Below are 20,092 nucleotides of genomic sequence, written 5' to 3' on the forward strand. Positions count from 1 at the left end.
TGAAGAACAAGGAACACACCAGGCAGGTCCGAGATACTGTTGTGAAGAAGTTTAAAGCTGGATTTGGATACAAAAAGATGTCCCAAGCTTTAAACATCCCAAGGAGCACTGCAAGCGATAATATTGAAATGGAAGGAGTATCAGACCACTGCAAATCTACCAAGACCTGGCCGTCCCTCTAAACTTTCAGCTCATACAAGGAGAAGACTGATCAGAGATGCAGCCAAGAGGCCCATGATCACTCTGGATGAACTGCAGAGATCTACAGCTGAGGTGGGAGACTCTGTCCATAGGACAACAATCAGTCGTATATTGCACAAATCTGGCCTTTATGGAAGAGTGGCAAGAAGAAAGCCATTTCTTAAAGATATCCATAAAAAGTGTTGTTTAAAGTTTGCCACAAGCCACCTGGGAGACACACCAAACATGTGGAAGAAGGTGCTCTGGTCAGATGAAACCAACAATGCAAACAATGCAAAACGTTATGTTTGGCGTAAAAGCAACACAGCTCATCACCCTGAACACACCATCCCCACTGTCAAACATGGTGGTGGCAGCATGATGGTTTGGGCCTGCTTTTCTTCAGCAGGGACAGGGAAGATGGTTAAAATTGATGGGAAGATGGATGGAGCCAAATACAGGACCATTCTGGAAGAAAACCTGATGGAGTCTGCAAAAGACCTGAGACTGGGACGGAGATTTGTCTTCCAACAAGACAATGATCCAAAACATAGTGCAAAATCTACAATGGAATGGTTCAAAAAGAAACATATCCAGGTGTTAGAATGGCCAAGTCAAAGTCCAGACCAGAATCCAATCGAGAATCTGTGGAAAGAACTGAAAACTGCTGTTCACAAATGTTCTCCATCCAACCTCACTGAGCTCGAGCTGTTTTGCAAGGAGGAATGGGAAAAATTTCAGTCTCTCGATGTGCAAAACTGATAGAGACATACCCCAAGCGACTTACAGCTGTAATCGCAGCAAAAGGTGGCGCTACAAAGTATTAACTTAAGGGGGCTGAATAATTTTGCACGACCAATTTTTCAGTTTTTGATTTGTTAAAAAAGTTTGAAATATCCAATAAATGTCGTTCCACTTCATGATTGTGTCCCACTTGTTGTTGATTCTTCACAAAAAAATACAGTTTTATATCTTTATGTTTGAAGCCTGAAATGTGGCAAAAGGTCGCAAAGTTCAAGGGGGCCGAATACTTTCGCAAGGCACTGTATATTGAGTCTCTCCTCAGTGAAAACAGCTGATATGAATGTATATTGAGTCTCTCAGTGAAAACAGCTGATATGAATATATATTGAGTCTCTCCTCAGTGAAAACAGCTGATATTAATGTATATTGAGTCTCTCAGTGAAAACAGCTGATATGAATATATATTGAGTCTCTCCTCAGTGAAAACAGCTGATATTAATGTATATTCAGTCTCTCCTCAGTGAAAACAGCTGATATGAATGTATATTGAGTCTCTCAGTGAAAACAGCTGATATGAATATATATTGAGTCTATCAGTGAAAACAGCTGATATGAATATATATTGAGTCTCTCAGTGAAAACAGCTGATGTTAATGTATATTGAGTCTCTCAGTGAAAACAGCTGATGTCGATAAACAGTGTATTGTAGCTACTCTCATACATTCTTGAGAATCATATTGCATTTTTTCCAGTTTTAGCTACAAACTCATCTTCCTCGTTCAATGATACAGTGATACAGTATAGGTCATGGTCCGTGTCCCAAAATCCCCCACCCCCCCTTATTCCCTATATGGGCTCTGGTCAAAAGTAGCACACTATAAGTAGGGTGTAACAGAGTGTGAAAGTTGTCCATAGTCAGTTGACGGATTGAACATCTCTTCTCCTTCCCGAGAACGACTCCAAGATACAACTGTAGAAAATGTATCCTCGTAATCAGATTTCAGGAACAGGTTTGCTGTTCCAGAATGTTCCAGATTAGAACCAGTGGGAGGCTGCCGAGGGGGAGGAGCATCATAATAATGGAGGCTGCCGAGGGGAGGAGCATCATAATAATGGAGGCTGCCGAGGGGAGGAGCATCATAATAATGGAGGCTGCCGAGGGGGAGGAGCATCATAATAATGGAGGCTGCCGAGGGGAGGAGCATCATAATAATGGAGGCTGCCGAGGGGAGGAGCATCATAATAATGGAGGCTGCCGAGGGGAGGAGCATCATAATAATGGAGGCTGCCGAGGGGGAGGAGCATCATAATAATGGAGGCTGCCGAGGGGTAGGAGCATCATAATAATAGAGGCTGCCGAGGGGGAGGAGCATCATAATAATGGAGGCTGCCCAGGGGAGGAGCATCATACTAATGGAGGCTGCCGAGGGGGAGGAGCATCATAATAATGGAGGCTGCCGAGGGTTAGGAGCATCATAATAATAGAGGCTGCCGAGGGGAGGAGCATCATAATAATGGAGGCTGCCGAGGGGAGGAGCATCATAATAATGGAGGCTGCCGAGGGGTAGGAGCATCATAATAATAGAGGCTGCATCATAATAATGGAGGCTGCCCAGAGGGAGGAGCATCATACTAATGGAGGCTGCCGAGGGGAGGAGCATCATAATAATGGAGGCTGCCGAGGGGTAGGAGCATCATAATAATAGAGGCTGCCGAGGGGGAGGAGCATCATAATAATGGAGGCTGCCCAGGGGGAGGAGCATCATACTAATGGAGGCTGCCGAGGGGGAGGAGCATCATAATAATAGAGGCTGGGAAAGAGTCAATGGAATGGCAGCAAACAACATGGAAACCATGGAAACCAGGTGTTTGGTGTATTTGATACCATTCCACTAACTCCGCTCCAGTCGTAACCACGAGACCGTCTTCCCCAATTAGAGGGCCACCAACCTCCTGTGACTATAATGTTGTTCTAGAATATCCATCCGTGAACATTCTGGAATGCCCACGAACATTCCTGAAAATTCTCTCACTTCCTGGCGGGTGATGTTCTAGAACAGATCTACAATCTAGAATTAGAACGTTCTGGAATGTTTCGTCTGTAAACATTCCAAACATTCCGAGACTGTATCACTTCCCTGCGGGCGACGCGGGAGGTTTCCTGCAGCATCCCGGTCGGCATATTGACCGGATAACGCTCCTCCTCTTCTTCTCCTTCCACTTCTTCGATCCCGGAGAGGGAACCTCTAGGGAGACAGACTTCCGTAGTGTTCCGATGCGTTTCTCGTGCTCTCGGATCTTACACTGCAGGTGTGACTGGATGGCGAACCCCAGACTCTCTAGATCCACCGACGCGCCGTACACCTCCCAGGTCATCCCTTGTTCGTCCCAAACCACATTCTGCACCGGCCCAGAGTCCTTCCTCTCCTGTTCGGGGTCACTAGCTCGTTCTGGATTCTCCGCAGTCAGTTTGGTGGTACTCTTCCCTGGGTCTGGCTGGAACAGGTCCGATCCAGTCTGGTTCCATTCCAACCCCGGTTTCTGTTTGTCTCTGCCCGAGCCTGGTTTGTGTCTGTGGGTCCTGTGAGAGGAGGAGTGGGAAGGAGAGGAGTGGGTTCTGTGTTTGTGGCTAGTCTTGGTACCTGAATTGTCTGTCTGTCTGGTTTTAGCTTTGCTGTGGGTCTCGGATGGTTTCTGCTGCTTGTCGTTGGTGACACTGGTCGGCAGCTCCTCATTGGTGGTCGGCAGCTTATCTTTAATGCTCGGGTGCTCTGATTGGCTGCAGAGCTCGATGTCTATCTGACAGATGTGTTGGAATGGGGCTAGGCCAATAGGAATGCAGCACATGGGCGGGGCTACTGCATTCAGTCCCGCCTCCTGGTTCTGCGGTGTGACCAACCTTGACTGACAGCTCTGTAAACCAATCAAAGGCCCCAGTTCTCCATTTAACCCCTGACCTCTGACCTGCTGGTCCATGCAGAGGTCACAGACAAGGATACTCCCCCTCTGAACCCCAGCTGTCATCCCATTGGACCGCGAGTCTGTGTCTCTCTGTCCGTCACTAGCAACCCCTTCCTGTTTCCCTGCGTTGCCACGGTGAGTGCGTAGGGACAGGGTGAGCAGGCGGGGGCTGGTAGTGGCGGAGCGGTCACACACCTCCACTACAGCCTGAACCCCCACCTCCCTCCGGGCCTCACCCCAGGAACGCCTCACCTCGCTGGGGTTAGTCATGGTGCCGGCCTCTTTACGCACTCTGGAGCTCCAGGTCCCTGGAGGCTGGTGTTTATCCTTCTCCTCCTTTCTTCCCATTTCTTTCTTCCCCTTCTCCGTTGCCCTTGACGACGCTTCATTGTTGTTGCCGCCGGTGACGGCGATGACATTTCCATCTCCCACGTGACTCGGGTCTCCCAGCGGGACTCCAGGTGGCTTGGTCTCCCACAGCAACCAGCCTGTGCAATCGTCTTGGCTATGTCCGTCATCCCGGCGATACTCTGGGGGATGGACGTCCCTCTCCAGGGCCTCGCACGTCGCCGCCGTGTCACTCTGCTGCATGGCCTTCTGGGATAGCGTAGGTCCTGCGGACATTCCCCCTCCTGTCAGACAGGTGCCGCTCTGTGATGTCATCGTCCCTGTCGACGACCCCTCTGAGACTTTGGCGGCCATTTTGGATTCCAGTTGGCGAGCTGCATTTTCTAGGGTCGTCTCTGTGTTGTCCGTTGCCGTAGCAAAGGGGTCAGGGGTCAGGAATGGAGAATTATGAGGTGTGTTGCCCTTGACCCCTAGTGATCCCATCGACAGGTCAGAGTCCGAAGCTCGTCCCCCTGTGATGATGTCAGAGGTGGTTGATGTGAGCATCACGTCAACGGTGGTTCTACATTTGGGGCTTGAGGTGGCCAGAGGGGCGGGTGGTGGAGCAGGACCTTTAGAACTAGAACCCTTCTGACTATCCTTAGAACCCTGCATGGTTCTGGAAGCCGAGGGCTTGGAGCTCACCGCAGACAAGTGATGGGTTCTGGAGTGTTCTACTTTGGAGCTGGCATCCCAGGTGTGTTCTGTTCGGTGTGTGTGTGTTTTAGGGCTCGTGGTGTGTTTGATGTTGGGAGACCTCAGCCTTCGGTCGCTGCTAGTAGTGGTCGTGTGTGTGGTGTGTGTGGTGTGTGAGGAGTGTGTGTGGGTGTGTGTGTCCGTCTTCAAGGAGAGAGCCATAGGGATCCTGCTTTTCTTAGCTTCCTCTCTCTCAGGCGTTGTTAGTGATTTTAATACCCCTCCTCCTCTCCCTCCTCCGCTCACATCTATACTCCCTCCTTTACTCTGCCTTGATCCCTCCTTTCCCGTGCCATCAGCCCTCAGACAGGAAGGGGAGGTGCCACTACCAAGTCCTCCATTCAACTTCCTGGTATCCGCTGCGACATGGGGGGAGGCCTCACCTGGCGACAGTTGGAGATTGAGTTTAGGCTCCACCCCTCGGTTGGTGTTGGGTTCTGTGTTGCCGAGGACGTCAACAAGCGTAGCCACACCCCCTGCGCGGGGCGACTCCATCTGTGCGACCACCGTCCTCCGCTTGGAACCCGGGGGCGTTTCCATGGCAATGGCGTTGTCTTCTAGAACCCCCTCAGGTACAGTTAGAAGTGAATTGATTGGTTGTTGGAGTCAATGGTTGATCTTCACATTGATAGCCTGGTGGAGAATGACCAACTGTATATTATAGTCATTAGGCTTACTTGAATTGCAGTACAATAAATGTGTTATTGGAAAATAGAAATAGGAAAATAGATATGATTTCTCTCAACACACATTTTGAATATTTGCTCGGAAAAAACATAGCAGTGTCAGGATTATACATGTTGTCACTGATGATACTCTGAAATACAGATGTGACTAAACTAAATATCCCCCCACCTTCTCATCTCCTGTCCCCTCACCTCCCTTCATCTCCTCTCCTTTCCCTTCCCCTCCCTTCCTCTCCTGTCCTCTCCCCTCATCTCCTCCCCTCCTTTCTTCTCCCTTCCTCTCCTCCCCTCATCTCCTCTCCTTTCCCCTCTTCTCCCTTCCTCTCCCCTCATCTCCTCCCCTCCCTTCTTCTCCTGTCCTGTCCTCTCCCCTCACCTCCCCTCCCCTCATCTCCTCTCCTTTCCCCTCCCCTCCCTTCATCTCCTATCCTCTCCCCTCACCTCTCCTTTACCCTCTTCTCCTTTCCCCTCTCCTCCCATCCTCTCCTGTCCTCTCCCCTCCCCTCCCCTCCTCTCCTTTACCCTCTTCTCATTTTCCCTCCCCTCCCCTCCCTTCCTCTCCTGTCCTTTTCCCTCACCTCCTCTCCTTTCCCCTCTTCTCATTTCCCCTCCTCTCCCTTCCTCTCCTGTCCTTTCCCCTTCTCCTTTCCCCTCCCCTCATCTCCTCTCCCCTTCTCACTTCTCTCCCCTGCCCTGATCTCCTCTCCTTTCCCCTCACCTCCCCTCATCTCCTCTCCTTTCCCCTCTTCTCCTTTCCCCTCCCCTCCCTTCCTCTCCTGTCCTCTCCCCTCACCTCCTCTCCTTTCTAGTCCTGTCCTCTCCCCTCCCATCTTCTCCTATCCCCTCTCCTCCTCTCCTCTCCCCTCCTCTCCTCTCCCCTCATCTCCTTTCATCTCCTATCCCCTCCCCTCCCCTCCTCCCCTCATCTCCTTTCATCTCCCCTCCCCTCCCCTCCTCTCATGTCCTCTCCCCTTCTCCCCTGTCATCTCCCCTACCCTACCCTCCCCTCCTCTCCTCTCCTCTCCTTTCCCCTCCCCTCCTCTCATGTCCTCTCCTATCATCTCCCCTCCCCTCCTGTTCTCTCCTCTCCCCTCCTCTCCTGGGTTATCTTCCTGCAAATCTAAAGCTTATCAGGACCATCATTGACACCAGCCCTTATATTCACCTCATCTATAGCCTATATGTTAATATATAAACATCCCTGAAACCTACTGTGAGTTAAATAAAACATATGAATCTAAATTAACGTTTATACCGGAAACGACAGCTTTACACACAATCAACTGGTAAATAAACTAGCCCACGCCTCATACACACGTACCTTTCGCTCGTATTCCACTACCTGAAGTTACTGTCGACCTTGCCAAGGAATCCATAACGTTATCAGCCTATAGGGAGGCACAGAACGTCTTAGAAAGATCGCGTTTTCTTGCAGTTATTTAGCAGAAAATCCCCGATTATTTTGAATCGTTTTTTAGTTTTTTTTTTGTCAAAGCGATTACGATACACTTGCAATGCGTGTCCTTCTTGGTGCGTCGTTCATTTGTCAGTGAACGCGACTCGCTACCCTTTGCATACAGTAGGTGAATGAATGAAACTATGCATTCATTGGGGGCGGAGACAGAGATGGAGATGGGAGATCCTAGAGTCGGGAGGGAGGCGAGAGAGAGAGAGAGAGAGAGAGAGAGCGCGGCGGGGTGCCACCACGCCTTCAAGGATGGATACACGAAAACATCACCGGGCAGAGAGAGCAGAGGAAAATAGAAGAGAATCCGAGCTAACTAGGTCGCGTGTCTCAAGTTATCATATACATTTTCTATAAGCTATTTAACCCCCTAATGGGAGTGTTTCGTAAAGCCTACACAAGAAGTGTATTGATCATTTTCAAGGGGTCTTGGTGCTACACAGTGGCGATTTTAGCATGTAAATCTTGTTGGGGCAAGCTCCCTAAAATGTTGTAAATGCGTGACAGCAAAGCCGCTATACAACACTAAACAATACATTCATTGCACTATATAACGGTGACAAACGGTGCCCACAAACTGTTAGGGTCTATATAAAGCTGTCCCAACAGCAGAGCTTTCTTTTCAGCACCATGGGAATGAATTCTTACCGCCGCTACACCTGGCTATTAGTGAAGCCTTGTCTGGCAGCGAAACAGTTCATTCAGCCTCATTTACTGCCGTTAAAAAACAAAACATGGCTGACTTGTGGTGTCTACTAACAGTTGAGATGTACAAAACAACGGCATAAGGGGAAGATAAGCGGATAAAAGGCAAATCCATAATTTCTATTAGGACATGGACTTTGTCAATATAACTATTTGTTCAGCACTTTTGAATGGCAGCTACAGAATTCTCCCTGTACACCAAGTCAGGACCTTATGATAAATAAGGAGGGGGCATTTAAGCAGATAATGAAAGCACTGACATGAAGGTCAGTCAATCCGTAAAATGTCAAGAACTTTTAAAGTTTCTTCAAGTGCAGTCGCAAAAACAATCAAGTGTGACTACCACAGCATTCTGCTCTTAGTGGGACTATCATTTGTTTTTCAACAGGACAATGAACCAACACACCTCCAGGCTGTGTAAGGTCTATTTGACCAAGAAGGAGAGTGATGGAGTGCAGCATCAGATGACCTGGCCTCCACAATCACCCGACCTCAGCCCAATTGAGATGGTTTGGGATGAGTTGGACGGCAAAGTGAAGGAAAAGCAGCCAACAAGTGCTCAGCATATGTGGGAACTCCTTCAAGACTGTTGGAAAAGCATTCCAGGTGGAGCTGGTTGAGAGAATGCCAAGAGTGTGCAAAGCTGTCATCAAGGCAAAGTGTGGCTACTTTGAAGAATCTCAAATATAAAATATATTATGATTTGTTTTACACTTTTTTTTGTTAACTACCTGATTCCATATGTGTTATTTCATAGTTTTGATATTTTCACTATTATTCTACAATGTAGTAGGTGTGTCCAATCTTTTCACTGGTGCTGTGTATATTATAATCTTTGTGTGGACAGGTGGGGCTCAAAACAGGTGGGGCTCTGCGCTACCTGCCCTGAATGACGGGTCGTCACTGGTGCTACTTATCTGTCCTATCAATATAGGACCGTTAATTCTATTTGATTATTTTATATTCCAACTGTCTGAATTTAAATCATGACATTTCTCTATTCTCTTCTTCTTCTTGGGTTGAATGTATAATTAATTAGACAACTTGACTATTTGGTTTTTAAACTTTTAGCTTTGTAATAAATAAATTACATTTCCCCCTAAGCAGAAGAAACAGGAAGTAGGAAGTAGGAAGTAACACTGCAACATCAATAGAACCTAAACGAAGCCCCTAGACCTTCTCGATGCTGTAGTTTACCGGTTTATATAAACCTATTATTACTCAAATCACACCACATTGAAGTTGAACCTACTGGCTTATCAAAACCAACCCAAATCACACCACATTGAAGTTGAACCTACTGGCTTATCAAAACCAACCCAAATCACACCACTGTAACGGAGACGCTGTGAGTCGAGAAGCAGGTGCAACGTTCAATAAGACATCAACAAACACGAAACGAGACAACAGTGACGCTAACACATGAACACAGGAACCGACTGAGGAAGGAACCCCAGGGAGTGTCAGATTAAAGGGGAGGGAGGTAATGGAGTCCAGGTGAGTGTCATAACGTGATGATGGATCCCAGGAACCGACTGAGGAAGGAACCCCAGGGAGGGAGGTAATGGAGTCCAGGTGAGTGTCATAACGTGATGATGGATCCCAGGAACCGACTGAGGAAGGAACCCCAGGGAGGGAGGTAATGGAGTCCAGGTGAGTGTCATAACGCAATGATGGATCCCAGGAACTGACTGAGGAAGGAACCCCAGGGAGGGAGGTAATGGAGTCCAGGTGAGTATCATAACGTAATGATGGATCCCAGGAACAGACTGAGGAAGGAACCCCAGGGAGGGAGGTAATGGAGTCCAGGTGAGTGTCATAAAGTAATGATGGATCCCAGGAACAGACTGAGGAAGGAACCCCAGGGAGGGAGGTAATGGAGTCCAGGTGAGTACCATAACGTAATGATGGATCCCAGGAACAGACTGAGGAAGGAACCCCAGGGAGGGAGGTAATGGAGTCCAGGTGAGTATCATAACGTAATTATGGATCCCAGGAACAGACTGAGGAAGGAACCCCAGGGAGGGAGGTAATGGAGTCCAGGTGAGTATCATAACGTAATGATGGATCCCAGGAACAGACTGAGGAAGGAACCCCAGGGAGGGAGGTAATGGAGTCCAGGTGAGTGTCATAAAGTAATGATGGATCCCAGGAAAAGACTGAGGAAGGAACCCCAGGGAGGGAGGTAATGGAGTCCAGGTGAGTGTCATAAAGTAATGATGGATCCCAGGAACAGACTGAGGAAGGAACCCCAGGGAGGGAGGTAATGGAGTCCAGGTGAGTGTCATAAAGTAATGATGGATCCCAGGAACAGACTCAGGAAGGAACCCCAGGGAGGGAGGTAATGGAGTCCAGGTGAGTGTCATAACGTAATGATGGATCCCAGGAACCGACTGAGGAAGGAACCCCAGGGAGGGAGGTAATGGAGTCCAGGTGAGTGTCATAACGTAATGATGGATCCCAGGAACCGACTGAGGAAGGAACCCCAGGGAGTGTCAGATTAAAGGGGAGGGAGGTAATGGAGTCCAGGTGAGTGTCATAACGCAATGATGGATCCCAGGAACAGACTGAGGAAGGAACCCCAGGGAGGGAGGTAATGGAGTCCAGGTGAGTATCATAACGTAATGATGGATCCCAGGAACAGACTGAGGAAGGAACCCCAGGGAGGGAGGTAATGGAGTCCAGGTCATAACGTAATGATGGATCCCAGAAACAGACTGAGGAAGGAACCCCAGGGAGGGAGGTAATGGAGTCCAGGTAAGTACCATAACGTAATGATGGATTCCAGGAACAGACTGAGGAAGGAACCCCAGGGAGGGAGGTAATGGAGTCCAGGTGAGTATCATAACGTAATGATGGATCCCAGGAACAGACTGAGGAAGGAACCCCAGGGAGGGAGGTAATGGAGTCCAGGTGAGTGTCATAAAGTAATGATGGATCCCAGGAAAAGACTGAGGAAGGAACCCCAGGGAGGAGGTAATGGAGTCCAGGTAAGTACCATAACGTAATGATGGATCCCAGGAACAGACTGAGGAAGGAACCCCAGGGAGGGAGGTAATGGAGTCCAGGTGAGTATCATAACGTAATGATGGATCCCAGGAACAGACTGAGGAAGGAACCCCAGGGAGGGAGGTAATGGAGTCCAGGTGAGTATCATAACGTAATGATGGATCCCAGGAACAGACTGAGGAAGGAACCCCAGGGAGGGAGGTAATGGAGTCCAGGTGAGTGTCATAAAGTAATGATGGATCCCAGGAAAAGACTGAGGAAGGAACCCCAGGGAGGGAGGTAATGGAGTCCAGGTGAGTGTCATAACGTAATGATGGATCCCAGGAACAGACTGAGGAAGGAACCCCAGGGAGGGAGGTAATGGAGTCCAGGTGAGTGTCATAACGTAATGATGGATCCCAGGAACAGTCTGAGGAAGTAACCCCAGGGAGGGAGGTAATGGAGTCCAGGTAAGTGTCATAACGTAATGATGGATCCCAGGAACCGACTGAGGAAGGAACCCCAGGGAGGGAGGTAATGGAGTCCAGGTGAGTGTCATAACGTAATGATGGATCCCAGGAACAGACTGAGGAAGGAACCCCAGGGAGTGTCAGATTAAAGGGGAGGGAGGTAATGGAGTCCAGGTGAGTGTCATAACGTGATGATGGATCCCAGGAACCGACTGAGGAAGGAACCCCAGGGAGGGAGGTAATGGAGTCCAGGTGAGTGTCATAACGTAATGATGGATCCCAGGAACAGACTGAGGAAGGAACCCCAGGGAGGGAGGTAATGGAGTCCAGGTAAGTACCATAACGTAATGATGGATCCCAGGAACAGACTGAGGAAGGAACCCCAGGGAGGGAGGTAATGGAGTCCAGGTGAGTGTCATAACGTAATGATGGATCCCAGGAACAGACTGAGGAAGGAACCCCAGGGAGGGAGGTAATGGAGTCCAGGTAAGTACCATAACGTAATGATGGATCCCAGGAACAGACTGAGGAAGGAACCCCAGGGAGGGAGGTAATGGAGTCCAGGTGAGTATCATAACGTAATGATGGATCCCAGGAACAGACTGAGGAAGGAACCCCAGGGAGGGAGGTAATGGAGTCCAGGTGAGTATCATAACGTAATGATGGATCCCAGGAACAGACTGAGGAAGGAACCCCAGGGAGGGAGGTAATGGAGTCCAGGTGAGTGTCATAACGTAATGATGGATCCCAGGAACCGACTGAGGAAGGAACCCCAGGGAGGGAGGTAATGGAGTCCAGGTGAGTGTCATAACGTAATGATGGATCCCAGGAACAGACTGAGGAAGGAACCCCAGGGAGGGAGGTAATGGAGTCCAGGTGAGTATCATAACGTAATGATGGATCCCAGGAACAGACTGAGGAAGGAACCCCAGGGAGGGAGGTAATGGAGTCCAGGTGAGTGTCATAAAGTAATGATGGATCCCAGGAACAGACTGAGGAAGGAACCCCAGGGAGGGAGGTAATGGAGTCCAGGTGAGTGTCATAAAGTAATGATGGATCCCAGGAACAGACTGAGGAAGGAACCCCAGGGAGGGAGGTAATGGAGTCCAGGTGAGTGTCATAACGTAATGATGGATCCCAGGAACAGACTGAGGAAGGAACCCCAGGGAGGGAGGTAATGGAGTCCAGGTCATAACGTAATGATGGATCCCAAAAACAGACTGAGGAAGGAACCCCAGGGAGGGAGGTAATGGAGTCCAGGTCATAACGTAATGATGGATCCCAGAAACAGACTGAGGAAGGAACCCCAGGGAGCGAGGTAATGGAGTCCAGGTCATAACGTAATGATGGATCCCAGGAACAGACTGAGGAAGGAACCCCAGGGAGTGAGGTAATGGAGTCCAGGTCATAACATAATGAATGATCCCAGGAACAGACTGAGGAAGAAACCCCAGGGAGGGAGGTAATGGAGTCCAGGTCATAACGTAATGATGGATCCCAGGAACAGACTGAGGAAGGAACCCCAGGGAGGGAGGTAATGGAGTCCAGGTGAGTGTCATAACGTAATGATGGATCCCAGGAACAGACTGAGGAAGGAACCCCAGGGAGGGAGGTAATGGAGTCCAGGTGAGTGTCATAACGTAATGATGGATCCCAGGAACAGACTGAGGAAGGAACCCCAGGGAGGGAGGTAATGGAGTCCAGGTCATAAAGTAATGATGGATCCCAGGAACAGACTGAGGAAGGAACCCCAGGGAGGGAGGTAATGGAGTCCAGGTGAGTATCATAACGTAATGATGGATCCCAGGAACAGACTGAGGAAGGAACCCCAGGGAGGGAGGTAATGGAGTCCAGGTGAGTATCATAACGTAATGATGGATCCCAGGAACAGACGGAGGAAGGAACCCCAGGGAGCGAGGTAATGGAGTCCAGGTCATAACGTAATGATGGATCCCAGGAACAGACTGAGGAAGGAACCCCAGGGAGGGAGGTAATGGAGTCCAGGTGAGTGTCATAACGTAATGATGGATCCCAGGAACAGACTGAGGAAGGAACCCCAGGGAGGGAGGTAATGGAGTCCAGGTGAGTGTCATAACGTAATGATGGATCCCAGGAACAGACTGAGGAAGGAACCCCAGGGAGGGAGGTAATGGAGTCCAGGTGAGTGTCATAACGTAATGATGGATCCCAGGAACAGACTGAGGAAGGAACCCCAGGGAGGGAGGTAATGGAGTCCAGGTAAGTACCATAACGTAATGATGGATCCCAGGAACAGACTGAGGAAGGAACCCCAGGGAGGGAGGTAATGGAGTCCAGGTGAGTGTCATAACGTAATGATGGATCCCAGGAACAGACTGAGGAAGGAACCCCAGGGAGGGAGGTAATGGAGTCCAGGTGAGTGTCATAAAGTAATGATGGATCCCAGGAACAGACTGAGGAAGGAACCCCAGGGAGGGAGGTAATGGAGTCCAGGTGAGTGTCATAAAGTAATGATGGATCCCAGGAACAGACTGAGGAAGGAACCCCAGGGAGGGAGGTAATGGAGTCCAGGTCAGTATCATAACGTAATGATGGATCCCAGGAACAGACTGAGGAAGGAACCCCAGGGAGGGAGGTAATGGAGTCCAGGTGAGTGTCATAAAGTAATGATGGATCCCAGGAACAGACTGAGGAAGGAACCCCAGGGAGGGAGGTAATGGAGTCCAGGTAAGTACCATAACGTAATGATGGATCCCAGGAACAGACTGAGGAAGGAACCCCAGGGAGGGAGGTAATGGAGTCCAGGTGAGTATCATAACGTAATGATGGATCCCAGGAACAGACTGAGGAAGGAACCCCAGGGAGGGAGGTAATGGAGTCCAGGTCATAACGTAATGATGGATCCCAGAAACAGACTGAGGAAGGAACCCCAGGGAGGGAGATAATGGAGTCCAGGTCATAACGTAATGATGGATCCCAGGAACCGACTGAGTAAGGAACCCCAGGGGGAGGAGGTAATGGAGTCCAGGTCATAACGTAATGATGGATCCCAGGAACAGACTGAGGAAGGAACCCCAGGGAGTGAGGTAATGGAGTCCAGGTCATAACATAATGAATGATCCCAGGAACAGACTGAGGAAGGAACCCCAGGGAGGGAGGTAATGGAGTCCAGGTCATAACGTAATGATGGATCCCAGAAACAGACTGAGGAAGGAACCCCAGGGAGGGAGGTAATGGAGTCCAGGTCATAACGTAATGATGGATCCCAGGAACCGACTGAGTAAGGAACCCCAGGGAGCGAGGTAATGGAGTCCAGGTCATAACGTAATGATGGATCCCAGGAACAGACTGAGGAAGGAACCCCAGGGAGTGAGGTAATGGAGTCCAGGTCATAACATAATGAATGATCCCAGGAACAGACTGAGGAAGGAACCCCAGGGAGGGAGGTAATGGAGTCCAGGTCATAACGTAATGATGGATCCCAGGAACAGACTGAGGAAGGAACCCCAGGGAGGGAGGTAATGGAGTCCAGGTGAGTGTCATAACGTAATGATGGATCCCAGGAACAGACTGAGGAAGGAACCCCAAGGAGGGAGGTAATGGAGTCCAGGTGAGTGTCATAACGTAATGATGGATCCCAGGAACCGACTGAGGAAGGAACCCCAGGGAGGGAGGTAATGGAGTCCAGGTCATAAAGTAATGATGGATCCCAGAAACAGACTGAGGAAGGAACCCCAGGGAGGGAGGTAATGGAGTCCAGGTCATAACGTAATGATGGATCCCAGGAACAGACTGAGGAAGGAACCCCAGGGAGGGAGGTAATGGAGTCCAGGTGAGTATCATAACGTAATGATGGATCCCAGGAACAGACGGAGGAAGGAACCCCAGGGAGGGAGGTAATGGAGTCCAGGTCATAACGTAATGATGGATCCCAGAAACAGACTGAGGAAGGAACCCCAGGGAGGGAGGTAATGGAGTCCAGGTCATAATGTAATGATGGATCCCAGAAACAGACTGAGGAAGGAACCCCAGGGAGGGAGGTAATGGAGTCCAGGTGAGTGTCATAACGTAATGATGGATCCCAGGAACAGACTGAGGAAGGAACCCCAGGGAGGGAGGTAATGGAGTCCAGGTAAGTACCATAACGTAATGATGGATCCCAGGAACAGACTGAGGAAGGAACCCCAGGGAGGGAGGTAATGGAGTCCAGGTGAGTGTCATAAAGTAATGATGGATCCCAGGAACAGACTGAGGAAGGAACCCCAGGGAGGGAGGTAATGGAGTCCAGGTGAGTGTCATAAAGTAATGATGGATCCCAGGAACAGACTGAGGAAGGAACCCCAGGGAGGGAGGTAATGGAGTCCAGGTGAGTGTCATAAAGTAATGATGGATCCCAGGAACAGACTGAGGAAGGAACCCCAGGGAGGGAGGTAATGGAGTCCAGGTGAGTATCATAACGTAATGATGGATCCCAGGAACAGACTGAGGAAGGAACCCCAGGGAGGGAGGTAATGGAGTCCAGGTGAGTGTCATAAAGTAATGATGGATCCCAGGAACAGACTGAGGAAGGAACCCCAGGGAGGGAGGTAATGGAGTCCAGGTAAGTACCATAACGTAATGATGGATCCCAGGAACAGACTGAGGAAGGAACCCCAGGGAGGGAGGTAATGGAGTCCAGGTAAGTACCATAACGTAATGATGGATCCCAGGAACAGACTGAGGAAGGAACCCCAGGGAGGGAGGTAATGGAGTCCAGGTCATAACGTAATGATGGATCCCAGAAACAGACTGAGGAAGGAACCCCAGGGAGGGAGGTAATGGAGTCCAGGTCATAACGTAATGATGGATCCCAGGAACCGACTGAGTAAGGAACCCCAGGGAGCGAGGTAATGGAGTCCAGGTCATAACGTAATGATGGATCCCAGGAACAGACTGAGGAAGGAACCCCAGGGAGTGAGGTAATGGAGTCCAGGTCATAACATAATGAATGATCCCAGGAACAGACTGAGGAAGGAACCCCAGGGAGGGAGGTAATGGAGTCCAGGTCATAACGTAATGATGGATCCCAGAAACAGACTGAGGAAGGAACCCCAGGGAGGGAGATAATGGAGTCCAGGTCATAATGTAATGATGGATCCCAGGAACCGACTGAGTAAGGAACCCCAGGGAGGAGGTAATGGAGTCCAGGTCATAACGTAATGATGGATCCCAGGAACAGACTGAGGAAGGAACCCCAGGGAGTGAGGTAATGGAGTCCAGGTCATAACATAATGAATGATCCCAGGAACAGACTGAGGAAGGAACCCCAGGGAGGGAGGTAATGGAGTCCAGGTCATAACGTAATGATGGATCCCAGGAACAGACTGAGGAAGGAACCCCAGGGAGGGAGGTAATGGAGTCCAGGTGAGTGTCATAACGTAATGATGGATCCCAGGAACAGACTGAGGAAGGAACCCCAAGGAGGGAGGTAATGGAGTCCAGGTGAGTGTCATAACGTAATGATGGATCCCAGGAACCGACTGAGGAAGGAACCCCAGGGAGGGAGGTAATGGAGTCCAGGTCATAAAGTAATGATGGATCCCAGGAACAGACTGAGGAAGGAACCCCAGGGAGGGAGGTAATGGAGTCCAGGTGAGTATCATAACGTAATGATGGATCCCAGGAACAGACTGAGGAAGGAACCCCAGGGAGGGAGGTAATGGAGGAACCAGGTGAGTATCATAACGTAATGATGGATCCCAGGAACAGACGGAGGAAGGAACCCCAGGGAGGGAGGTAATGGAGTCCAGGTCATAACGTAATGATGGATCCCAGAAACAGACTGAGGAAGGAACCCCAGGGAGGGAGGTAATGGAGTCCAGGTCATAACGTAATGATGGATCCCAGGAACCGACTGAGGAAGGAACCCCAGGGAGGGAGGTAATGGAGTCCAGGTGAGTGTCATAACGTAATGATGGATCCCAGGAACAGACTGAGGAAGGAACCCCAGGGAGGGAGGTAATGGAGTCCAGGTAAGTACCATAACGTAATGATGGATCCCAGGAACAGACTGAGGAAGGAACCCCAGGGAGGGAGGTAATGGAGTCCAGGTGAGTATCATAACGTAATGATGGATCCCAGGAACAGACTGAGGAAGGAACCCCAGGGAGGGAGGTAATGGAGTCCAGGTGAGTGTCATAACGCAATGATGGATCCCAGGAACCGACTGAGGAAGGAACCCCAGGGAGGGAGGTAATGGAGTCCAGGTGAGTATCATAACGTAATGATGGATCCCAGGAACAGACTGAGGAAGGAACCCCAGGGAGGGAGGTAATGGAGTCCAGGTGAGTGTCATAACGTAATGATGGATCCCAGGAACAGACTGAGGAAGGAACCCCAGGGAGTGAGGTAATGGAGTCCAGGTCATAACATAATGAATGATCCCAGGAACAGACTGAGGAAGAAACCCCAGGGAGGGAGGTAATGGAGTCCAGGTCATAACGTAATGATGGATCCCAGGAACAGACTGAGGAAGGAACCCCAGGGAGGGAGGTAATGGAGTCCAGGTCATAACGTAATGATGGATCCTAGGAACAGACTGAGGAAGGAACCCCAGGGAGTGAGGTAATGGAGTCCAGGTCATAACGTAATGATGGATCCCAGGAACAGACTGAGGAAGGAACCCCAGGGAGGGAGGTAATGGAGTCCAGGTGAGTGTCATAACGTAATGATGGATCCCAGGAACAGACTGAGGAAGGAACCCCAAGGAGGGAGGTAATGGAGTCCAGGTGAGTGTCATAACATAATGATGGATCCCAGGAACCGACTGAGGAAGGAACCCCAGGGAGGGAGGTAATGGAGTCCAGGTCATAAAGTAATGATGGATCCCAGAAACAGACTGAGGAAGGAACCCCAGGGAGGGAGGTAATGGAGTCCAGGTCATAACGTAATGATGGATCCCAGGAACAGACTGAGGAAGGAACCCCAGGGAGGGAGGTAATGGAGTCCAGGTGAGTGTCATAACGTAATGATGGATCCCAGGAACAGACTGAGGAAGGAACCCCAGGGAGTGAGGTAATGGAGTCCAGGTGAGTGTCATAACGTAATGATGGATCCCAGGAACAGACTGAGGAAGGAACCCCAGGGAGGGAGGTAATGGAGTCCAGGTGAGTGTCATAACGTAATGATGGATCCCAGGAACAGTGTACCGGTGACGTCGAACGCCGGAGGGGAAGAGATGGAGTAGACGTGACAACCCAAATCCTATACCCGTTCATCACTGTTTATCTGTGTATTGAGATGGAAAGATATGGATATGTTTGTATTTGAATGAAGGTATTATGTCTCTGCAATGTGAATTTTCAGGCCGTGTATCTCCTCTCTCTGCCGTCATCCTGTATATACTAACAGGGCCGTTGTTGCTTAGAAACCAGCCACGACTGTCACGACCACCTGTGTGTGTGTTTGTGTGTGTGTGTGTGTGTGTGTGTGTGTGTGTGTGTGACTATGAGAATGTTCCAGGGCCAAGAAATATATTCTTCCCCACAACAACTGCTTTCTTCTTAAAAGTTTATCATAAAGGCTTTCTGTCTCTCTTGGTTTCTACAGTTGATGTCAGAAGTTTACATAAACTGAGGTTGGAATCATTAAAACTCGTTTTTCAACCACTCCACAAACATCTTGCTAACAAACTATAGTATCGGCAAGTCGGTTAGGACATCTACTTTGTGCATGACACAAGTCATTTTTCCAACAATTGTTTACAGACAGATTATTTCACTTATAATTCACTGTATCACAATTCCAGTAGGTCAGAAGTTTACATGCACTAAGTTGACTGTGCCTTTAAACAGCTTGAAAAATTCCAGAAAATGATGTCATGGCTTTAGAAGCTTCTGATAGACTAATTGACATCATCTGAGTCAATTGGAGGTTTACCTGTGGATGTATTTCAAGGCCTACCTTGAAACTCAGTGCCTCTTTGCTTGACATCATGGGAAAATCTAAAGAAATCAGCCAAGACCTCAGAAAAAAATTGTAGACCTCCACAAGTCTGGTTCATCCTTGGCAGCAATTTCCAAATGCCTGAAGGTACCACATTCATCTGTACAAACAATAGTACACAAGTATAAACACCGGCCGTCATACCACTCAGGAAGGAGTCGCGTTCTGTCTCCTAGAGATGGGTCTACTTTGGTGCGAAAAGTGGAAATCAATCCTATAACAATAGCAAAGGACCTTGTGAAGATGCTGGAGGAAACAGATACAAAAGTATCTATATCCACAGTAAAATTAGTCCTATATCGACATAACCTGAAAGGCCGCTCAGCAAGGAAGAAGCCACTGCTCCAAAACTGCTATAAAAAAACCAGGCTACGGTTTGCAACTGCACATGGGGAAAATGATCGTACTTTTTGGAGAAATGTCCTCTGGTCTGATGAAACAAAAATAGAACTGTTTGGCCATAATGACCATCGTTATGATTGGAGGAAAAAGGGGGAGGCTTGCAAGCCGAGAACACCATCCCGACCGTGAAGCACGGGGGTGGCAGCATCATGCTGTGGGGGTGCTTTGCTGCAGGAGGGACTGGTGCACTTCACAAAATAGATGGCATCATGAGGCAGGAAAATTATGTGGATATATTGAAGCAACATCTCAAGACATCAATCAGGAAGTTAAAGCTTGGTCGCAAATGGGTCTTCCAAATGGACAATGAACCCAAGCATACTTCCAAAGTTGTGGCAAAATGGCTTAAGGACAATAAAGTCAAAGTATTGGAGTGGCCATCACAAAGCCCTGACCTCAATTCTATAGAACATTTGTGGGCAGAACTGAAAAAGCATGTGCAAAGC

At 49.3% G+C, this 20,092-nt stretch overlaps 1 protein-coding gene across 1 annotated transcript; it reads right to left on the reverse strand.

Moving 5' to 3' along the window:
* Positions 1–2,579: 2,579 nt before the first annotated feature.
* Positions 2,580–7,486, reverse strand: LOC112239721. The gene is made up of 2 exons (XM_024408152.2): positions 6,976–7,486; positions 2,580–5,601 (listed from the first exon to the last, which is right to left on the reverse strand). Exon 2 carries the CDS (start codon positions 5,506–5,508, stop codon positions 3,055–3,057), a length of 2,454 nt encoding a protein of 817 aa, XP_024263920.1. The 5' UTR covers positions 5,509–5,601; positions 6,976–7,486; the 3' UTR covers positions 2,580–3,054.
* Between the last annotated feature and the right edge of the window lie 12,606 nt (positions 7,487–20,092).

The sequence above is a fragment of the Oncorhynchus tshawytscha genome, linkage group LG10 (genome assembly GCF_018296145.1).
Source record: "Oncorhynchus tshawytscha isolate Ot180627B linkage group LG10, Otsh_v2.0, whole genome shotgun sequence".
Taxonomy (NCBI): Eukaryota; Metazoa; Chordata; class Actinopteri; order Salmoniformes; family Salmonidae; genus Oncorhynchus; species Oncorhynchus tshawytscha.